Source organism: Oreochromis niloticus, linkage group LG11, assembly GCF_001858045.2.
Source record: "Oreochromis niloticus isolate F11D_XX linkage group LG11, O_niloticus_UMD_NMBU, whole genome shotgun sequence".
In the NCBI taxonomy this organism is placed as follows: Eukaryota; Metazoa; Chordata; class Actinopteri; order Cichliformes; family Cichlidae; genus Oreochromis; species Oreochromis niloticus.
In genome coordinates, this window is record NC_031976.2 from 21,918,786 (window position 1) to 21,940,018 (window position 21,233).

At 40.5% G+C, this 21,233-nt stretch overlaps 2 protein-coding genes across 2 annotated transcripts; both read left to right on the forward strand.

Annotated features, from left to right (window-relative positions):
- The first annotated feature begins 1,986 nt into the window (after positions 1–1,986).
- Positions 1,987–7,601, forward strand: rpl18 (ribosomal protein L18). Its single transcript, NM_001279463.1, is given in 7 exon segments — positions 1,987–2,012; positions 2,603–2,689; positions 2,802–2,909; positions 3,936–4,034; positions 4,191–4,314; positions 6,271–6,340; positions 7,481–7,601. Coding segments are annotated over 7 exon segments (567 nt in total). The 5' UTR covers positions 1,987–2,009; the 3' UTR covers positions 7,557–7,601.
- A 255-nt stretch (positions 7,602–7,856) lies between these two features.
- Positions 7,857–20,950, forward strand: sphk2 (sphingosine kinase 2). The gene is made up of 8 exons (XM_013274795.3): positions 7,857–7,990; positions 11,564–13,164; positions 14,972–15,121; positions 15,207–15,301; positions 15,412–15,527; positions 16,489–16,692; positions 16,825–18,442; positions 18,751–20,950. Exons 2-8 carry the CDS (start codon positions 12,708–12,710, stop codon positions 18,811–18,813), a joined length of 2,703 nt encoding a protein of 900 aa, XP_013130249.1. The 5' UTR covers positions 7,857–7,990; positions 11,564–12,707; the 3' UTR covers positions 18,814–20,950.
- The last annotated feature ends 283 nt before the right edge of the window (positions 20,951–21,233 follow it).

Here is a 21,233-nt window from a genome sequence, read left to right on the forward strand (position 1 = left end):
TGACCAGGCAGCTGTGATTGAACAGCAACTATTTTCATTATTTAATTCATTATTTAATTATTTTCTACTAGTTGGGCATCCATCGCTTGTGTCCAGATCACTCCACTGCCATGCTACACTGTCTTTTTCACTTTCATTTCTGTGTTTGCATATGCCCAGTGTGAGAGGTTGGGTTGATACCCTCACGACGGGCGACAGGATTTCAAACAGGTTTGATTTTCTTGCAACCATACGATTGCTGATTGGGAGCTGGTCGTGAGGTGTTAATCACTTCTCGTTACCCCACGTATACTACACGATGCACGACACACGATTAAGGCGAAACTCAGGCCGATTACCAAAACGGTCGCACGACTGAAAAATTGTCTCAAAATGGCCCAAAAATCGCACAGTGTATACCCAGCTTTAGGGATCAGTACATCTCCATCTCCCTCTGAATATCCTGAGCTGTACCTATGATTAATTTCTTATCCTGTTCACTCACAACAGAAAAGTTAGACTCTTCAGCTCTGTCAGTCTCCAAACCATATATCACTACCCTCAGTACCATCTTGTAAATATTCCCTTTCAGTCTTTCACACTTGTTTCCACCCACTCCACCCTGCCTACCCTCTGTTCTTCACCTCTCTTGCGTGGTGTCCATTGCTCTGGGTGACTGACCTCAAGTAACTCCAATCTTTTTACGACCTCTGCTCCTAGCATCAGGCCCCATACAGCCCACTTTGATCTTAAGAGGGCCGAAACAGCAAAAAGCCCCTTTCTGTCTGTGCAAAGATGTTTAACTACACATTCAATCCCATTTAATATTAAAAGAAGTATAATGTTGACACTATTACTCAGTATAGCTACATGATAATGAAATACAACTATTGTAAAGGCAAGAAATCTATGAGCACAATTAAATAAATGTGTAAAATTACAGAAAAAATTCTAGTAGCTCACACTGGATTTTTTTCTTTTTTCCCCATTGTAAAATTTTTTTTTTTTTAAATGTAGTAGATAATGAAGAAAGGGATTTTTTATGTGACGATCAGTCATTAGGAAACTGTAAAACCAATGAAAATACCTCCTTCACATTTTTGAAAGCTGTCCAGTGAGACAGTCTGGGGTATCTGACAGGTTGATTCTGGCCTTGTGTTTGACAACCCTGGTTTATGGTAACTTAATGGTAGCGTCTTAATTCTCTGTGTGCTGGCGTGTCTTTTGAAGCTATAACCGGAGGGGTTGTTAATCCTCCAATATGCATAGATCAAAAATCATTATCACAAAAAGAACCACTTGAGAGATCAGCACTGAAAAACGGGGTAGTAATAAAACTGCACTGCAAATGTCAAAACCCCCAGGCAGAGATCTGAGAGGAATAAAGAGCTCAGGGAGCAATAAAACATATTAAAATTTAAATATGATGTCGCTTTTTTGCATTTTGGCGACACCCTGTGGCCTCAGCTTCATTTGCAGAATGCATGGCGCAGCGATGTAGCATGGAAAACGCAAGACACATTACCGAGTATGAATGCCTGGTGAAAAGAAGGCTATTATAATTTTAATAATGAGGCCACGTAAAATTTTCCACTTAACTAACCAAAACAATGTGTTCATATGCTAAATATAAATCATTCTCTTGTTGCTAAACAATTTCTGATACAAAATGTAATCTAAACAATTCATTTTTTTAAAGCTCTGTGATATAAAACTACTTTTTTGGGTGAAATTCGGTGTTTATTTTCAAAATACCTGATAAAAAAAATAATCCTTCTAGTATTTTACTCAATGCACTAATTTGCTTAAATTCTTATAACTAAATTAAACCAAAAAGATGCGAACTAGCACCAGGTGAACTCGAGAAAAGCTCATTTTCTGTTTCTACCACTGGAGGCGCCATCCTATATCATCTGAGCTGTTCGGACAGGAAACGCAAGCTCTCTAACCAATCAAGCGCCTGAGATCTTAGCGCACAGCTTATCGCGAGACCTCGGATCTTCCTTTTCCCTTTTCGCTCTGAGTCCAAGATGGTAGGTCTTGCTAACAGAATTTCTAAAACACGATAGTCAGACTATCCGCGGTCATCCTCTGAATTAAACCACCTGATGTTTTAGATGAAAACATTTATACGTTATAAACATACTTTATGTCCGATTCGTGCTAAGATTTCGTGTGATTTGACTTTATAATTCACATCAGCCTATATTCTTGGGAGCCGACACCGGTGGTAGCTTTACGCCTTCAAGTTGAGAATAAGTCAGATTTACAATGGGTTAAAGATGCCAAATATTATCACAGGTCACAGTTTATTTTTGTCCCAGTTTTAACGTATGTGTCGTAAGATCAGAAGTTTCCTTTTTGACACTATGTGCATGTTTGCTGTGCCGTTCAGAGTTAGCGGTTAGCTGCAGAGTGTCAACGTGTGTATCGGCCGCTGTTATGAGTATGAGCTATGTAGTGTGTAATATCCCTCTTAAATGTATGTTATTTTGTTTTCGGTGTTATATTTTTTATTTTAAAGATAAACAGTTGAGGTTAGATGCATGAGGTGTTCTTGGTCAAGATTATATGTTCTTCTTACCTGATTAATATATGAATCTGCTTGTAATCACTTTTCCAGGGAGTCGACATCAGGCACAACAAGGACCGTAAGGTGCACAGGAAAGAGCCAAAGAGCCAGGATATCTATCTGAGGCTCCTGGTCAAGGTAAGATTAATTTCTAGGTGTCTGAAGTTTGAAATGGTAGCTTGTGCATTTTAATGATTGAACAGTCTAAAACCTGTATTCCTGATCTTCCTGGTGTTTTTTCCTTAAACAGTTGTACAGGTTCTTGGCCCGCCGCTCCAATGCTCCCTTCAACAGGGTCGTCCTGAGGAGGCTGTTCATGAGCAGGACCAACAGGCCTCCCATTGCTGTCTCCCGCCTGGTAGGTCTTTCTTCCTCTCACTTTGATTTTCACACATATATCCTCCTGTTTGCTTTTGCTATGGTGTCCAGGTTAATGGCTTAGTCTTCAGCATCCCTAGCCTGATGTACCGAACTGTGCGGTGAACCTAAAATAAAGCTGGAAGAGGGCTATCAGGGCTTCTCTAAGGTTATGAATTTTATACTGTACATGGGAGTAATGTAGTATTCCTTTTTCCTATGAGAGATGCACTGATTGCAATTTACTGATTCAGATTTCCAATTTTTTTTTGTGTATTTCCTTTCTAAGGACTACAATTGACAGCATATACTAACAAAATTAATTCTTTAAGGAAGAAGTTACTCTTATAATAAAAGAGGCTCACTTTACAGTTTCAGAAAGTTACAGGATCTTAACTCATTTGAACAAATGAAACAAAATTGGTCTGCCGATGGAAAGAGGTAGAAAAATTTAATGGAAATGAGTTGTTGTATTCCTACTTTTACCTGACAGATTTTATCACATCAATCAAAGCAGGTTCAGCAGAATTGTGTAAGAAGACAAATGTCGGGTACTGGAATAATAATGTCGCTCATTGCCATAATTTTCAATAAAATGTCTGTGTTTAGGTTTTGGTTAGATTTGGTTTGTCTGGTATGAACATTCCTGACATAAGTGGACAACTTATTGTTTTCACTCACAGTGAAACCCACATTCGCAGCATGTCCAGTATAGCTGTGAGTGTACAAGTGCAACTTCTTTTCTGCAGCACCGTGCACGTGTTACGCATTCATGAAATGGACAGCCTCGTAGTCGGTCATGTAGGAGACTGGTCACAGCCGAGAATGCTGGAAAGTTAGCAGATTATGCACCCTCGATCGGTGTATCTCTGCTACTCTTTCCATTTAGTTTTTAATGCGTCTCTAGAGATTCTGTAAAACAAATCACTGGATTTTTATTTTAGTGATCCCTGTTATCAGTTCTCTAATCACACACTGATTTGCCTCAATTTATTCTTTTTTTTTGTTTGTTTATTTTTTCCCTTAGATCCGTAAGATGAAGCTTCCCGGTCGTGAGAACAAAATCGCTGTCGTCGTGGGAACAGTCACTGATGATGTCAGGATTCAGGATATCCCCAAACTCAAGGTAGGCCTTACATTTAAGAAAAAACAGTTCAAGTTCACTCCCACCCCCACCAGAAAATACATTTACTAACTGCTTCTTCAACATTGTAAAGCTGGCTTTAAACAAAAAAAACAAAAATCTCAAATCAGACCTCACCTCCTGCTTGCTGTCCCACAGATCTGTGCTCTGAGGGTTACTGATGGTGCCCGGCGTAGGATCCTGAAGGCAGGAGGTCAGGTGATGACCTTCGATCAGCTGGCTTTGGCTTCTCCCAAAGGACAAGGCACAGTGCTGCTGTCAGGTAACTGAACATGTTGAGTTGGAGGTCTTATTTTTCAAACGAGCTGTTAGCACTGGATACCCTAGAAACTGGCCAATAAGGAAGATGAACCAGATAACAGCTTAAGTGTGCAGTTTGCTGAAGCTGTAGTGGTTGAGCTTCAGTGGCTATTGGAGGCTAAGAATACACTGCCGTGGATGAGGATTGTACATCAAACAACAATGTATTTTTCTGCTTTTAATTGCAGTCAATATCTTATTTCTGAAAGGCTAAGACAGTGTTCTCCTATCTTAAACCACATAAGATTTGGTCACCTGACTTTTTTTGAGGGAATTTTCAGTCATTATTGTCATTAGAGATAACCAAGCATTAAATTTTACTCATTTAAATATTGGTACAACCAAAAAAATTGGCAAATAACACCAATAATCACATGCAATAAGAACTGATGACTGGGTTGAAGTTCAGTATCTTTCCAGAGCAGTTTGCTTGTTTCTGATTCTTTATTTTATTGTTTGAGAATGTTAAGTTTTAATTTAGTTTTTTGTTAGTTTCAGTGTTAGTTTTATACTTGATTATTATGTGGATATTGTATGCCCGAGGTACAATTTTTAGGATAATCATTAACAGGTTTTAAGTAGTAGAATTGAAACTGGTAGAATCACATTCTTGAAGACATCCAAAGTCTTGTTAGGCAAGCTGTGATTACACATTTTACCAAACCATCCATCCATTCGCTTCCGCTGATCCTTTCCAGGGTCGCGGGGGCGCTGGAGCCTATCCCAGCTGTCATAGGGCGAGAGGCGGGGTACACCCTGGACAGGTCGCCAGTCTGTTGCAGGGCCAACACACAGGGACAGACAACCATTCACGCTCACATTCACTCACACATTCACACCTAGTGACAATTTGGATTATCCAATTAACCTATCCCCTCAAACTGCATGTCTTTGGACGGTGGGAGGAAGCCGGAGTACCCGGAGGGAACCCACGCAAACACGGGGAGAACATGCAAACTCCACACAGAAAGACCCCGGCCTGATGGTGGAATTGAACTCAGGACCTTTTTGCTGTGCGGCAACAGTGCTAACCACCGTGCCATTTTACCAAACCAACAAATACTAAAACTAAGGACATGTCCTCTTGTTATATTATTATAGTTTTCTATTACTTTAGTTCAGTTCACATGTAAACTTTTAGTTTAGCTTAGGTAATTGCGTACTATAATGTTGCAGAATTGTGTTAAACATTTGTCATCGGCTTTTTTTTCTTCCTCAAATAGCCTTGATAATTACATTAAATAAGTGCAACTATTAGTTTTTAGGGTCTGTTACACTCTTAAGGCTTTCAGTCTTCTTGTTCCTTCAGGTGTTCAGTATATCTGGTAAGGATGTATCAGTGTGATATTTGCCTCTTGATTCAAACAGCTTTATCTAGTATTGGCGGTTCGATTCATTTGTGTTTAATTTGTCACACCTCAGCAGCAGTTCACTGTTTGATACAGGTAGAGATGCATAGCATGTAGGAAGCGAACAGCAGTTAGGACGTGCGTCACACCTTCTCTCTGTCTGAGTAGTTCATGATGTTCTCCTACAAAAAAAACAATTATTCCCAACATCTTTCTCAGTTAGGGATGCATCTTATTGATTTTACACTTGCATTTATATTCAGCATCAACAGACACCTGAAGTTGGGGCATTATAACTTGGAAAAACTTGCATTGGTGCTTCCCTAATATTTACAAATCTAGTCTGTACTAAAATGTGATTCTTGAACTTAATTTAATGTCTGACATAAGAAAAAGGAAACATGCAAATTATATATATGTTTTTTAAAAGAATACTTAAAGTTAAATTTGAGTTGGAGGGATGTTTGATTGGAACTGGATCTGGGTCTCCCATCAGTTATGACTTGTATGTATATATAATTGTATGTGTATATAGATATATTAACCTTTAATATCGTCTTGTCCTCCAGGACCCCGTAAAGCCAGAGAGGTTTACAGGCACTTTGGAAAGGCTCCTGGAACCCCTCACAGCCACACCAAGTAAGTGTACATCTGATGTGAAGTTGTTGTTGTAAATAAGTACTTAGCCTCTAACTAAAGCTGGTTATGTGCATGTACTCAGGACTGCGTTGAGAGAATCAGTGAGACCATTGTCCACACTTGCCTTAACTTGCCCTCTCTCATCTGTAGCACACATAAGGAGATTATAAGCCTCATGGTTCTCTAATCACTATTTAGTTTTAGCAGGAAGTTACATCTTCAGAATGATGTCTGGATACAGTTTTGTGCTCTTGTGATTAAGTTTTTGATGTTCATCATACTCACACAGCTGTGAGAAGGGCTTCCAATGCATGTGTGAAAACTGCTCGAGGGATTCTCAGTAGTCCACTGTTGCTTCATGCTTTAATGCCCAGGCGTCCACAGAGGCCAGAATTAAAAGATTTCCTTATTCTGGCATGCTTTTTTAAATAGGTTTACGTTCAGACTTAGTAAATACACATCCAGCTGTATACCACTGTAGCTGTTTCTTTGGCTCATCTTCTAGGACGAGATTGCAAAAGTGAATTCTCCGCCCTATTAAAAGCATGAAGTGAAGTGGTAAACACTTGAGTCATAATTAGCAAATTAATCTTAAAGGTGCTAGATATGGTACATCTCTCTTGATTTAATCAGTGTTTGATGTTTTTACTAACAATAGTTTTAAGGTTTGAGGAGTTCAGAGGTGCTGTTGGTTGTCAATGTAGAACAATGTCTTTCACACATGTTAATAATGATGTTATAAAACGACTCTTGAGGTAAATCAGAAGACCCCTCAAAACTACTTTGTATTTACTGTTAATGAAACCTACCTCTAACAAGTAAAGACATGTGAGGCTGATGTAAGGTAATGATGCATTGATGTAAAATGTGTTCCCAAACAAAATAAATTCCAGCACTTTGTCCTAAACAAATGAAGCTCTTAGGATGATGTATGATCCATCAACATAGCTGGATTGTGACTCACAGGATGATGTAAAGGCCCAGCTATGAAAGGCTTCATTCAAATGCCTGCTTCAGTCTTTTCCCACTGGAAAAATAAGAAATTGATTTTTACCACTGTCACGGAGTTCAAGGGACAAATGGAACTTAATTTGATGTGTTAGACCTGCTAAATTTAAACCCTTTTGTGTCTTTCTCCAGGCCCTACGTCCGCTCCAAGGGCAGGAAGTTCGAGAGAGCCCGTGGTCGCAGAGCCAGCTGCGGCTACAAGAACTAATGCGTTTTTGTTTTCACTCTGATACCAATAAAAGGCTGGTTGTACAAAATGTCTTCTGTGTTTTTGTTTGAGTGCTTGCTCTCCCTTGCAAAATACACCCTTCATTGTTAATATGGTGAAGCTCATGTTAAAGCATCAGCCAGGCTGGAGGACAAGAATGGCATGTGGCTAATAAACTGATGTCCCCACGTAAATGTTACAGGACACGTCTTTTAATTGGCATTTATCAACCGGCCTGATAACAAGTGAGTTGGCCAGGAAGTGCTGGTCTGTCAATGATTGGAGAATGTCGGTGGGTGGGTGTACTGTTTTCCTTATCGTCATTGGATTTCCTCTCCGCCGCTCAGAGCTGCTGCTCCTGCGTCTCCTTATACTTCCTGCACCGAGCCACAGCATTCAGAGGCTATCTGTCGAAAGAGGGGAGCCAAGATGAGGTAGTTGGGGCTTTTTCTTTTCTTCTTTAAAAACCGTTAAATTATATTAAACATGGGTTATAAAGATATGCTTCTGGCGGCATACAAAGCTCGAAAACAACTTTTTCTGTTCCTCGTTTTGATAGGGTCTTAAAAACTGCTAGCTAAAACCATGTATCCTATCTGCGCTAATTTAAGTATTTAATTAAACCCAGCGAAAAACAAAAGGGGAATTTTCTTTTCGATATGTCCACAGTGTTCCTCACTAAACCTTAGTGGAGTTAAATTTGAATATATTAGTAAGTCGGGTTGAACTGGGGCTACATGTCAGTTAGCAAGCCCCTAGTTAGCCCCTGTGCAGCGTGTCAGCCGTTTACATTAGCTAACTATTTCTTAGCAGCTCTGTTTACCGTAAACAAAGACCCGCTGCCTGCAGTTCATATTTCACCTTCTCGTTTCAAGCACTACAAGCTAGAGTTATCGGCTCTAGTTCGCCTGTGCTGTAACTGTCAAAATATAGTTAAACTTGAGCAGTTCAGCAGGCTAACAGCCTGTCAAATCCATGTAGCATTAAAGTTTAACGACATAGACATAGCTGTTACTACCAGACAAGCTGCTAATAAATGTTTAATAACGCCTTTACTACAAGAGCGAGCTCGAATTAAAAAAGTGTAACCTTATCGAAAATTGCCCAAAAGTACTTTGAAGTCACTCAAAGGCAACCTCATTGTGTGGGAGACCAAAATTAGCCGGAGCATAGTATTATTATTATTATTATTGGGTGTCCCCGCCCTGCGATTCAAGGACAGGGTAAGGTGCAACAATGGGCATCGGCAGGGTCTTTTTCTGTGTGTGTGCTTTATCAGGACGGGACATCAGCCAAGTATTGATTTTGTCTACACCACCGCTTGCATAATGTTTCCTGACTGCTATAAAAGTTGAAAGATGTGACCAGTTTATTAATTTAGGGTATACCGAAGTCCTATGTGAGACTGCAGCAATTGTACATTATGGGCTAAAGTCTAATGATCCGTCTCCTGCTGACTTGGTAATTTAACATTGCTTTAACCTCACGTGTAATGTCATTTGAAAATAATACATGTGTATCGGTGTATTTTGATTATATATCCAGGGTTTTTCTAGGGTCAACATGAGTACTTTATGCAGAAGTCTGTGCGTTTCCCTATTATATGGGGGCATGTTGTAAACCAAAGTTATGTTTAAGCTAGACTGAATGAAATCCCACTTTCAAAAATCATACTTCTATTTGTTTTCCTTTGGTAGAAGGTTAAAACCTTTTTGGTGGGAAATAAAAGATTTAACATACAGGAAAAATCCTGATATGGCTCTTTGATAATACCAGACCTTCTTGGTTGGCACAAATATGAGAATGTGCTAATGCTTGCAAAGTCTGTAAAATCTAATACCGGTTAGGTTATTTAAACTGTGAAAGAGACATTGTGTCCCTAAATCCTGTTACCCAGAAGTTACTCTGAATTAGAAAAAAAACACATGAATTGTCATGCAACCTTTCCTCCACAAAAAATAGTGTCTCAGCAAGCCAGTTGAGGATGTGTGACTCTTGAGTCATTACGTGGTTTAGCACAGACGCACCTCAGGTCAAAGGGCATAACGAATCTTATATTGCTTCACCCTGTACCCATAATCAGTTTTCTTATCGTCAAGGTCCTCCTCTGTACTTGACTTAAGTATTGTTTTTGTGCAGTACAATCAAGCTAAAATTTTATTAATTTCATGTAATTTACTGTTGTGCTTCTTAAATTTTGATGTCTTAAATATTTGCAAAATCATTTCATGGTTATCGCCACAGCATTGTGGTGTTGTCATACTGCTGAGGCTTGTACTAACGAGCAAGATTCTGCTCTTACTGTTGTAACATCAGGTATAACACTGGATTTTCAGTGTTATTACCCCCCCCCCATTACCTCCCCTAGTACTTCCAGGAAGACACCAAGGTATTCACAGATACCTTGGTGAGAGATAAAATCAATCAGGAAGACACCAAGGTATTCACAGTCTTTCTGAGAGATATAATCTCTCCAGCATCTCTTGGGTCTAGCCCAGAGCGTCCTCAGGACATGACCAAAATAGTTCACCTTGGAGGCACCCAGGAAGCATCCCAGTCAGATCCCTGAATGACAACAGACTCCTTTTGATGTGTAGGAGGAATGACTCTACTTTGAGCCCTTCCCAAACGACCAGGTTTCTCACACTATCTCTAAGGAATTCTGCTGATTGTGTTGATGATGTCAATATTTCAGTTCACTACCCGGAGCTTGGGTCCGCAGGTGAGGGTAGGAATGTAGATCAACGGGTAAACCAACAGGTTCAGCTCTCTCTTCACCACAATAAACCGGTTCATCGTCCACATCATTGCTGATGCTGTCCCAGTCCGCCTTTCAAACTCCCATTACTCATGAATCAGACCCAGAAATAGTTAAACTCCTTCACTTTGGGCAGCAACTCCTCTCCAACCTTGAGTGGGCAATCACCCCTTTTCTGACTGAGAACCGTGTGTCTTAGATTCAGAGGTGCTAATTCTCATCCCAACCACTTCACACTAAGCTACCAACCACCTCGGTGCTGGAGGTCACTTCCTGGTGAAGCTAAAAAAAAAAAAATTGTATGAATCCACAAAAAGCAGAGAGATTATCCATGGCCTCAAAAACAGAAACCTTCCACAAACTTAGTGCACTTAGAAATTCTGTCTGAAAAAGTTGCGAATAGAACTGGTGACAAAGGGCAGCCCTGATAGAGTCCAACTTCCACCGGGAGCAGGTCTGACTCTTACTGCTGGCAATGTGAACTAAGCTTTCACTGGCTGTACAGGAGCAGGCTTTTTTCTGTTTTCTGCAAGCAAGTTTAAAGTAGTTTTAGTGTTCTGTACGCCTTTAGTAGCATGATCTTAAATCAGGACATCTGTGCCTTGTTCTTACAAACTTTATACAAAGTTTGTGAATAGACAGGAAACCCATGTGTTCCTTCATTTTTTACTTGTTCTCACAGAGTTTAACCTCACTGGCACTGAATTTGAAATGTTTTACATACACGTATGTCAGATCCTCCTGTGTCTTAATGACACAGTATTGTGCTTCTTTAATTTCCTCCACAACAAGTTTGCCTACTTGGGACAATAAGTGAGTGAAGTAAGGTGCTGTACACTGCTTTATCGCTCACACACGCACATACACGCTGCTGCTTTGTCTGTAGCAGCTGTGTTGCTTTCAGCCTGTATTAGGTCGTTAAAAAATCTCTTGATTTTTCTGATATTAGTGTTCGTCTCCTTCGTGAAATATGTTATTCTGCTGGTGTAGCATGGACTTGTCCATATTTCTGTTTAGGTGTTAGCTGCCAATACAATTCCCCTTCATGTGAACGCACTTGCAGGTAGTTTGGAAAACACTGGGTTAAGTTATTGAGCTGATCAGTGCATGTTAGAGTAACTGAAACCAGATAAGGAAAAAATATTCAGGGTATGCTGAACCTGCTTCTTAGTCAGGCCCCTGCTTTTGTTTCTTTTTTCCTACTGTTGTTTTTTTCCACTAACTGCTGTTCTCCTTTGTCCTCAAACAGGAACAGAGATATTTGGGAGGGAACGTGAGGCTTGACTCAAGGACTTTAAGATGACATAAACTAAGGACCCAACTGGAACTGTCTCCTTGTTTGTCTTTTGTTTTGTTTCTGTTTTTGTTTTTGATTTCTGTTGTCATTTTTGTTTTTTCACCTGTCTTACTTTGTGTTGCTCCTCCTCTTGCGGGGTAGTACTTGATTGAGTGAATCTTATCACACTACTGTCTAGGGAACTGGCTTAGTCACTCCTTTTGTCTGCCTCCTTTATGTCACTTACATCAAGATAGCAATAGAAGTATCAATGGTCTTGAAAAGTCTGCACTAATCTATCTTTGTGGCATTAATTACATTTTGGGCAACACTTAAAATGCAATGTACTTTACAAAAATCTTGTGCATTAATTTAATTTAATTGTTGTAGCCTCCTTGTCTAAACAAGGCGTGTTTGTGTTTTGTCTTGATCATACCTAATGATCATTTTTAATGCAACTAAGAGTTTCATTTTTGTCCATTTGCGTAATTATTTAAGGCGAATTGTCAATGTTAAGTAGCTGCTCAGCTGCCTTGTATTGCTATCACAATAGGCGGCTTTTACATTGTAATGTAAACTTATTTTTATACTTATGCAATCTTTGTGAAGAACACTTTTTTTTGGCTTAAATGACTGATTTTACATTTTATAAAAGTCTTGTTTGTTGTGACTATGTTGATGTATTTTCTGTCCACTTTCCAACTCGCAGCAAACTGTATAAGCTGACAGCTCCACAGATCAAACCTTGATGGGAGGTTTCTAACTGTGACACAAAGACTGGTCTTAAGCAGTTCCCATCTTCACTGGATCAATAAAAAAATACTCTAATTTGAAGAAGGATTAAACTGGAAAACGTTATTTGTATTCTTTTCAAATGAAGACATATATCTGAACTGGAACAAGAGGAAGATCATTTTTTGTGACTTTTACCCCTTAAACTGAAGCACTGACAAAAAGAATGATTTTGAAGAGATTTTAGGGAGAAAGTTCTCGACAGACATAGTTTTTCGATTTTTGCTGCAAAACATGAACAGCTGGTAGATTGCCCAGCTCTTCAAGCATCTGAGTTCAGAAGCCCTTAATTTTTTTTAGACTGACTTAACTTTGAGCAAAGAAAATGCGATCCCCAGAACCTTCCTCACCTTCTCCAGCAGAAGCTCTCCTTCATGGCCAGTTTGCCAGCTGGGGAACAAACAGCAACAATAACAGTAGTCCCAACAGCCCTGGTGGTTCAGGAGGGCTGTCCCCAGCTGCTCCTCCAACTCCAGCTCCGGCATCCAATTATGCCCTAACTCTCACCCACACCCACATACACATACAGCGCCTGTCCCCCCGGCCTGGAAAGGAAGCTCGTCTCCTGCTACCCTTATTAGAGTTGGTGGGGTGCAGCTGCCCCCGGTCCCCTGCTCCCCCTCTGCTGGTGCTGTACTGGTACCCACCAGGAAAACGAAGGAAAGGAGTGTCCCGGCGCAGGCAGGTGAGGGCCTATCTGGCAGAAAGCAGAGCTGAAGCTGAGAGGTGGTCGGCTGCTGTACAGTGTCTACTTAGAGGTGTGACCGTCACTGCTAGCACAGGTGAGTGTGTGTTTTACCTGAGGTTTGTTTGTACAGCTTGGATCTTGTTTTTAAATGAACGTACAAAAGACTCTAGTAGTAGCTACACATTTTGTGTATTTAAATACTGTAGAGTGTGATTTTTTTTGTTTTATTGCATGAATTTTCTTATGTTGTCTTAAATGTAAGTATGTCATAATGATAAAATTGTGCATAACTTTTATTATAAATGACCATGGGCAGTAGAAGTAAAGCTTTTGAACATTTTCCAGGAGTAATTCAGACAGTTTTTATTATATTTTATCACAATTTGATAGAAAAAAAAGCAAATTAGTGAACAATAAGGCAAAAATTCACTAAGGCAAAATTCAGTTTTCCGATGTCTTATATACAGCTACATCTGCTCTATTCTAATATATAAGACTAGGCTGAAATCCATTTGACAGTGGCAGCAACTGTAAACCACAAGTCGCCCTAATCGTTGGTACTGTACACTGAGCTGATGACTTAATTAAAAGAGTAACACTAATAGCTTACCACAGTGTTTATGGAGCTTTAGCCTTTGTATTTGTCTCCCTGATAAAGTCTTGAATTTCAGATGTTTACAGTAGAAAACCTACACAATGTAGCATCAATCCACTTTGCTTCATGCCCTCTTTGTAAACTGTTACCAACCCTAGCGTAATGTCACAGGAAACCAAGACTTTAATGTATTACATTTCCTCACTGAGGGCACCAATGGTAACAAGAGTAGTTCAACATTTTGGGGCATTATATAAAAGACAAATCAGGATTTATACTAATGCACCCTAAGAGGCTGTGAGATTTAGCATTGAGAGCTTTTGGATTTTGTGTTTCACATAACAGCAACGTTTTCTTTAGTTTTTTTGTGGGGTTTTTTCAATCTAAAGCCATACATCCTTCCTCTTATCTTTCCTGCACACGTGGTCCGTATCATTCAGTGTCTAATGCAGAGACAGAGGGCGGGGAGTCACCATCCTCAGTTATCTGACAGCCCAGCGTGAACTTTGTGTTTGTGTTTACCTTTTTTTTTCGTCTCCATTGTCTGTGTGGCACAAAGTTAATCGGCATCTCCCATCTTCTGTTTTTCCTTTCCTCGTCTGTAGGCTCACTCTTTAATCCTTAAGTCTCTTAAATCTCCTTGTCTTCTGAGATCTTTAGTGCATACCCTTCACTCGCAGTGATGCATTCTTTTTTAATTTCTGCTTGTGTAACATTCATAATCACATTTCTGAATCATTCAGTAGCCCAATTCTGAGAATGTTTATGCTGATGGGCATTATATGTGTGGTCAGATGGGTTTTCTGCACAATAGCGTGAAGTCTGTGGTTTGTTGCATAATCAAGGATTATGTGACAGCACAGCCGCGTGATATCCTCTCATACACCAGTGGTTTCATCCATAACATACTACAGTTTATATTGAATTTTATCCTTAGATATTTACTTTCCCCACAGGTTTTATGGACTAGAGTAATTTCATTGCCTTCGTATGCCGTTGTTTAGTTTTGACCAACTTTAATACCTATAATCTGAAGTCTAAATGTGTCCTTTATCATATATCTGACTTTAAATGATTGACAGACTCACTCTTGAAGGACAGTGTGATATGTATTCTGTCAGGAGAACTTTAGGAGGCTTCAAATGGATAAATGCATTCAAAGTCCAAGGTTGGGCAACACTGTAATACCAGTTTAGCTTATGTCCCAGTTGGCTGGTTTTGAAAATGTGCTGAACCAATTTCTTTGTCCTGGACCAGAGCTGTGCAGGTTTTAACTAATCCATCCTGTTCTGTCTTTCTTGTGTAGAATTTTCAAGAAGTCTGCTACCTCGTCCCAGGCGACTACTGTTATTGGTCAATCCCTTCAGTGGAAGAGGCCAGGCAATGCAGTGGTGTCAGACCCACATCCTGCCAATGATTAGAGAGGCCAACATCAGCTACAACCTTATACAGACAGGTAACACCCTGAGGTCAAAAACACCCCAATGAGTCAGAATGCATGCATTTATATTGCAGGCATTAACGGAATTGCCCTCCCTCAGAACGTCAGAACCATGCCAGAGAGCTCATCAGAGAGATATCACTCCCAGAGTGGGATGGCATCATCATTGTTTCTGGGGATGGTCTGCTGCATGAGGTAAGGTGTTTTTGGCCTGAGAGGACAACCAGGGTGAAATTGTGGCACGTAAATGTATGTCTATGTCTAACACTGTGATTATTTAAATCTTCTGTCTTGTTTTCCTGCAGGTACTTAATGGGCTGTTGGAGCGCTCAGACTGGGAACAAGCAATAAAAACCCCTGTCGGCATTCTACCCTGCGGCTCTGGGAATGCACTGGCTGGCTCCATCAATCACCACGCAGGGTGAGCACATCATTTTAGGCTGAAGCTTTTCTTCCAGCTGCCTGTGAATTATGGAATTAGGTGGAACATTAAGTCTTCATATCTCCCTCAGTGTTTGCATAGTGCATGATTTAAAGTAATGCTGACCGTCTAGATTTTGTTTACTGATAACGGGTGCAGTCAACTTAATTCTTTAAACTTTATGACCTCTGAATGAGCCAATCATATTACAGATTGCATATGCAGACTCTTTAACAGCAAAACTTAACCACTTTAATATTTTTGACAGAGAGTAGCAGAAACAGAATGATTTATCTCTTTTCTGACAAGTTTCTGGAGAAACTTAAAAAAGTGCACTTTCTGTAAACCCTCAGCCAGCTATCTCATCCTGTGAGATAGCTCACTGGTCAAAACAACCTTTAGCCAATGAAATGGCTCATTTTTATCTACATTTTGATACCAGGTTCATTTTCTAGCCATGAATCCTTCTGTCTAGAAATAATTTTCTATGATTTAAACCTCCTTGGATATGCATCACAGAGGGTCTCAGAGTCAATGGGTGCTCTCTTTGCTTGTGCTGAATTTTCTTATTATATTCATATATTCATATGATGACATGTCTCTTTTGCTTTACTGAACTTCCGAGAAGAATATCCAGTTGCCATGACATTTATGTTCAATGTAACGTCCTTATCTGCTGGCTTGTACACAGAGGTTCAGATGATCCTGAGACCCTCTGAGGTACTCAGATGATTTTAGTTTATTTTTATGAAAACTGACCTTACAAAAAAGCTCATGGATACCCAGATTTATTCTGTTGAAATAAACTACATAAACAACAATGTGTCGTTCCTAAACAAAAGAGCGTAGAATTATATATATTTGTTTTGTTTAATCTAGGCCTTTGAATAGCTGTTGTACAGATCTGTCTTTATTTTTGCTGACAGGAGGATCTTGTTGTCTTTTTTTTAAATTTCCTCAGGTATGACATGTGCCTTCGAGAGCCCCTCCTTTTAAACTGCTGCTTTTTGCTCTGCCGAGGCGGAGTCCGACCCATGGACCTGGTCTCTGTGACAACAAGCCCCCCCCCTTCCAACAACAACCGTGCTGCAGCACCCAGGAGACTGTTTTCCTTTCTTTCTGTTGCCTGGGGCTTTGTGTCCGATGTGGACATTGAGAGTGAGAGGTGGGTGTTTCAAGTGTTCAGAATCTTAATCTAATGTTGTTTTCTTCATAAAAGCCTGACTTTTAATTTATTCTGGATTATGTGACATCATTTTCAAAATGTAGCTTCACTTGCAGTCTTGTCTTCTGCCAGGTATCGTGGTCTTGGCTCAGCTCGCTTCACCCTGGGCACATTAGTGCGCATAGCTTCTCTTCGATCCTACAAGGGTCGTCTCTCCTTCCTACCACCCTCTGTTGTCACCACATCACCAGATGCCACACCTCCTCCACCAAGGAGACCGCTCTCCCGCAGTATCACAGAAGGCCTGGAGGGCTTCTGCCGCACGCCTATCCATCGCACCTGCTCTGACATGGGCATCAGTGAACAGAGGAGCTTGCGCAGGGGTGAGGGAGAGAGGGAAAAAGAAGAGAGGCAGAAGGAAAGGGAGAGAAGAAGGGAGAGGGCCAGGGGAGGAGGAACTGGTGTGGTGAGGGCAAGCAGTCTGGCAGAAGACAGAGAGAGGGAGGGAGAGATGGAGATGGAAGCAGAGGAGGAGAGGTCAGGGACTTGTTCAGAGAGATCAGGGACAAGTTCAGAATCAAATGAAAGGGATGAATGCAGTATGGGAAGGGAAGAAAGGCTGGAGAGGATCAAGGATGAGAGGGAAGATGATGGAACAGCAGAGCAATACTCAGAGGAGATTGAGGAAGACGATAGAGGTAAGGACGGGGAAGGGAGCAGTGGTTCTGTAGAAGGAGAGGGAGTGTTGCATGCGAGAGAGCTGGGAGAGAGCTATGGGGTTGTCATGGGGCGAGAGGCAGATGAAGAGCCAGAGGATGGTGTCACCCACCAGGATTGCCTTCATGAGACCAGGCAGGCAGTGAGAAAGAATTCAGCCCCTTCGAGTCAGATAGCCGAAGCTCTCCGCAACCAGCCTCTCAGTCAGGAGGCTGATGCAGATTCAGGCACTTCAAATGGCGTCGATGATATGGATCTGAATGGAACTTACTACCAGAAAGATTCATACACACTGGATGTCGCTCGTGAGCGAGCTTTGACGATCTCTTCTCCCTTTCGTCATTCTCCCTTCTCTTACAAGCCCAAAACCCTGGACAAAAACCAAAACGCCTCCCGGCCAAGGCCCCTCTCCCTCCTTCAGCACTCCCAGACAAATTCCCTCCCACCTAAACTCAACTCTCTCTCCCTGTCTCTTTCTCCCACACCCCCCTCATCTCCTTCTTGTGCCTCCCCACACTCATCATCCTACCTCGCTCCTCGTCCTAACACCCCAAATTCCACATCACCCTCGCCCTCTTTACGCACGCCATCCTCTTCTTTTAACTTTGACATTGCTGAACCAGCAGGACCCTTCAAGAACCGTCCATCATTCTCGCTGCCTTTAAATCTACCAAGGGATGATTTGTTACCCCCTCTCGACCAGCCCCTTCCCACTCGAGACTGGATCACCATTGAAGGGGACTTTGTCCTGGTCCTGGCCCTTTATCAGACCCACCTTGGGGCTGACCTTTTTGCTGCACCCCAGGCCAGGTTTGACGATGGGCTGATCCATCTGACTTTTGTGCGAGCAGGGATCTCTAGAGCAACTCTACTGAGACTTTTCTTTGCCATGGAAAGAGGAACCCACCACTCTGTCAGCTCTCCATATGTGAGCCACGTTACCTGTAAAGCATTCAGGCTGCAGCCTCTGTCGGCACGAGGAACACTCACTGTGGACGGAGAGCTTGTGCCCTACGGGCCGCTTCAAGCACAGGTCAGAAAGAAAAACAAGATGTAGCATAAATGATACTTGTTGAGCAAAACCACACTGGTAAATTCCTAGGTCTTTTCATTTGTCTCAGTCTGAATTTAGTTTGTAATAACTAGATTTTCTGTACTTTTAATTAATCATCTGTGATTATTCATTCACATTGCCAACAGCAACATGATTTTCTTTCCTTCAACTTACATACTGTATGTTTCTACACTCAACACTTATGCACTGTATCTTCTGTGCTGCTTTGTTTTGCTAACACTTGTGATTAGTAATATTCATTTTCCTGATCTCTTAATGTTTTGTAGATCCATCCTTCCATGGCCCGTCTCATTGTTGGAGACTCTGGAGAGAGGATTACCAGATTCTAATCAGGGATTGGTTGATTTGATTGACATATCAGCACTCTACTGAATTATATAATCTCTGTTGCCATCCATAGTCTGAGAGGACGGGAGTAGCTGAGAGACTTCAAATAGCCTGAATTGCAGAAACTGCTTTTCTACGGATTAATGAAAGGGATAACCAACCAAGCCACACATCATTGAAGCATGTCTGCAGGGATTAATAGTGAATTTCAAAATGGATGAAAAATGCACCTCATTGCACAGCTGTTGGATTACGTACAGTGTACCCTGAGAAGCATGAAAACAGCACAGCCTGGGATGATGAGAGGGAAAAACAATTGAATGTTTATGGGTTTTTGTGCAGATAGTGCATGTGTTGGATGTATACATAACAGTATGCATGCAAAGAAGCACTACCTGTTTTATTTTTGGGGTTTTTTGTTTTTGCCTTACGTTGAGATGAAGAGAAATCAGATTAAATTCAAAGAATATTGTTTGTACACATGAAAAGCTATAAAAATGTATTGAGATTCTCTTGGGCCAAGAGCCAGTGAAATTATTGCCGCGTCTCTATCATCAAACAGCCTCATCTTACATCAACATCCAGATGTTTGAGTATAAAAACTTTAGTCCCTGAAAGGAATGCCTTATCTGATACTGTACAGTACAGCTGTACCTTTACCCTTTCCTTCTTATGTATGAAACTTTAATCTTCTTGATTTCCGTTCACCTATCAAAGTCCGTTGACTACATTTAAAAAACATAAAGTCTGAGCGCATGTGACTCGACCACTCTTGCGCATCAGTGGAGAAAAAAGTGACTACAAGTAATCATTTTTCTCATGCAAGTAAATAAACATAGAGCAGCAGGATCAAGCTTTTCAGGGTCACCACATTAGTAGGAGCAGTGGATCCGTTGAAGGGTATCTATTACCAACGTTTGCATAATCTGCCTTTTTTTCTTAACCAGTGGAGGCACAGTGATAGTGATGTTTAACAGACGTTGCATGCCTTTACTAAGAAGTAAATTTCACACTTATTCTTCCCAAACACGCTGAAGATCACAACACTAGAACAATTCAAACTAAAGGGCAACACTCTTCTGTCTGATGCAGTGTTTTGTTTCAGAAAGTAGATCCACTAGCATTAGCGTCACCTGACATGAATTAACTGTTGCACTTTGAAGACTCTTAGCTTTTGAGGATGGGACTGACCGTTAACAAAATCATGTTGAAACTCTAAAATCCTGCTGTAGAGTCAGCACTAATCCCCAGCGTTGTCAGATCAGGTGGTAAATCAGATAGAAAACAGCTTGCACTTTGAGAAATTTGCCAGCAGCAGAGGCAGTTTGTTCAAGTAGGCAACAGACTGATGTTTAAAACTGAAATATATTTTGAGACTACAAGTATTTCCAAATGTTGATGAGTTGAATCAAACTACAGAGGGTGAAGCCATTTGAGGAATGTTTTTTTTTTTTTTTAAATTGAAACCTGCTGATACTTGGACGAAGAATAAATCATTAGCATGTGCAGTTTATCAATCAGAAGGTTTGTGTGCCAACTGCTTGGTTCATCATCAACTTACTGTATGTCTCGGTCATACCTGGACAAATCAATGCCTTTGTATAATAAGCCTGTAAATTCTGGCTGTTGATCATGAACTGTTTAAACCTGACTGCAGAAAATGGAGTAAAACTCTTTTGCTTACCAGGATGTTATTTTTTTCCTTTTATTTTTATTTTGTATTCCTTTGAGCGCACAATGCAGCTATTCTACCACAACTACACTGTGCTTACACAGCTACAGAATGTGAGTACAACATTTTGGGTCTAGGCTTGTAATATTACCAAATAGATGAGTCTCTATACACTTTGAATGGACTTTTTGCCAAAATGTTTACTCTTGATGTTTAAGAGACTAGTTATAACCATTTACCTTCCTAAACACTTTGTTGTCTATGGCCATACCTGGGACCATGGTGTTAAAGACCAATTCCTATATGACCACGATGGGGTATTACCCTTCAGTTGATAATGCCATAAAGATGTCTGTAGTGGACTGCCTGTAATGAAATTGTAATTACTACTAAAACAATGAAAATATATACATACACATTGTACAGTTAATAGTTATATATGGTTTTCAATAAATGTAACTTCATAAGTTTGTTTGGAGCAAATTAATGCCTTATTTTGTCTTTAGTCACTAATATGCCACCACGTTTTTATAATAGAATTAAACCGTTTGATGTGGAAAGCAGGAAGCTTTTTTCACGTATCTAAATGGCTTTTTATCTTTTACCCTTCCAGCAACACATTACTAATAAAATTGATCTGTAACTGTCCATCCTTTTTTCCCTCTTAAAAGTGTTATATATACACTCACCAGCCACTTTATTAAGTATGTCATGCTTGTACTGAGTTGGACCCCTTTTACTTCAGGATTG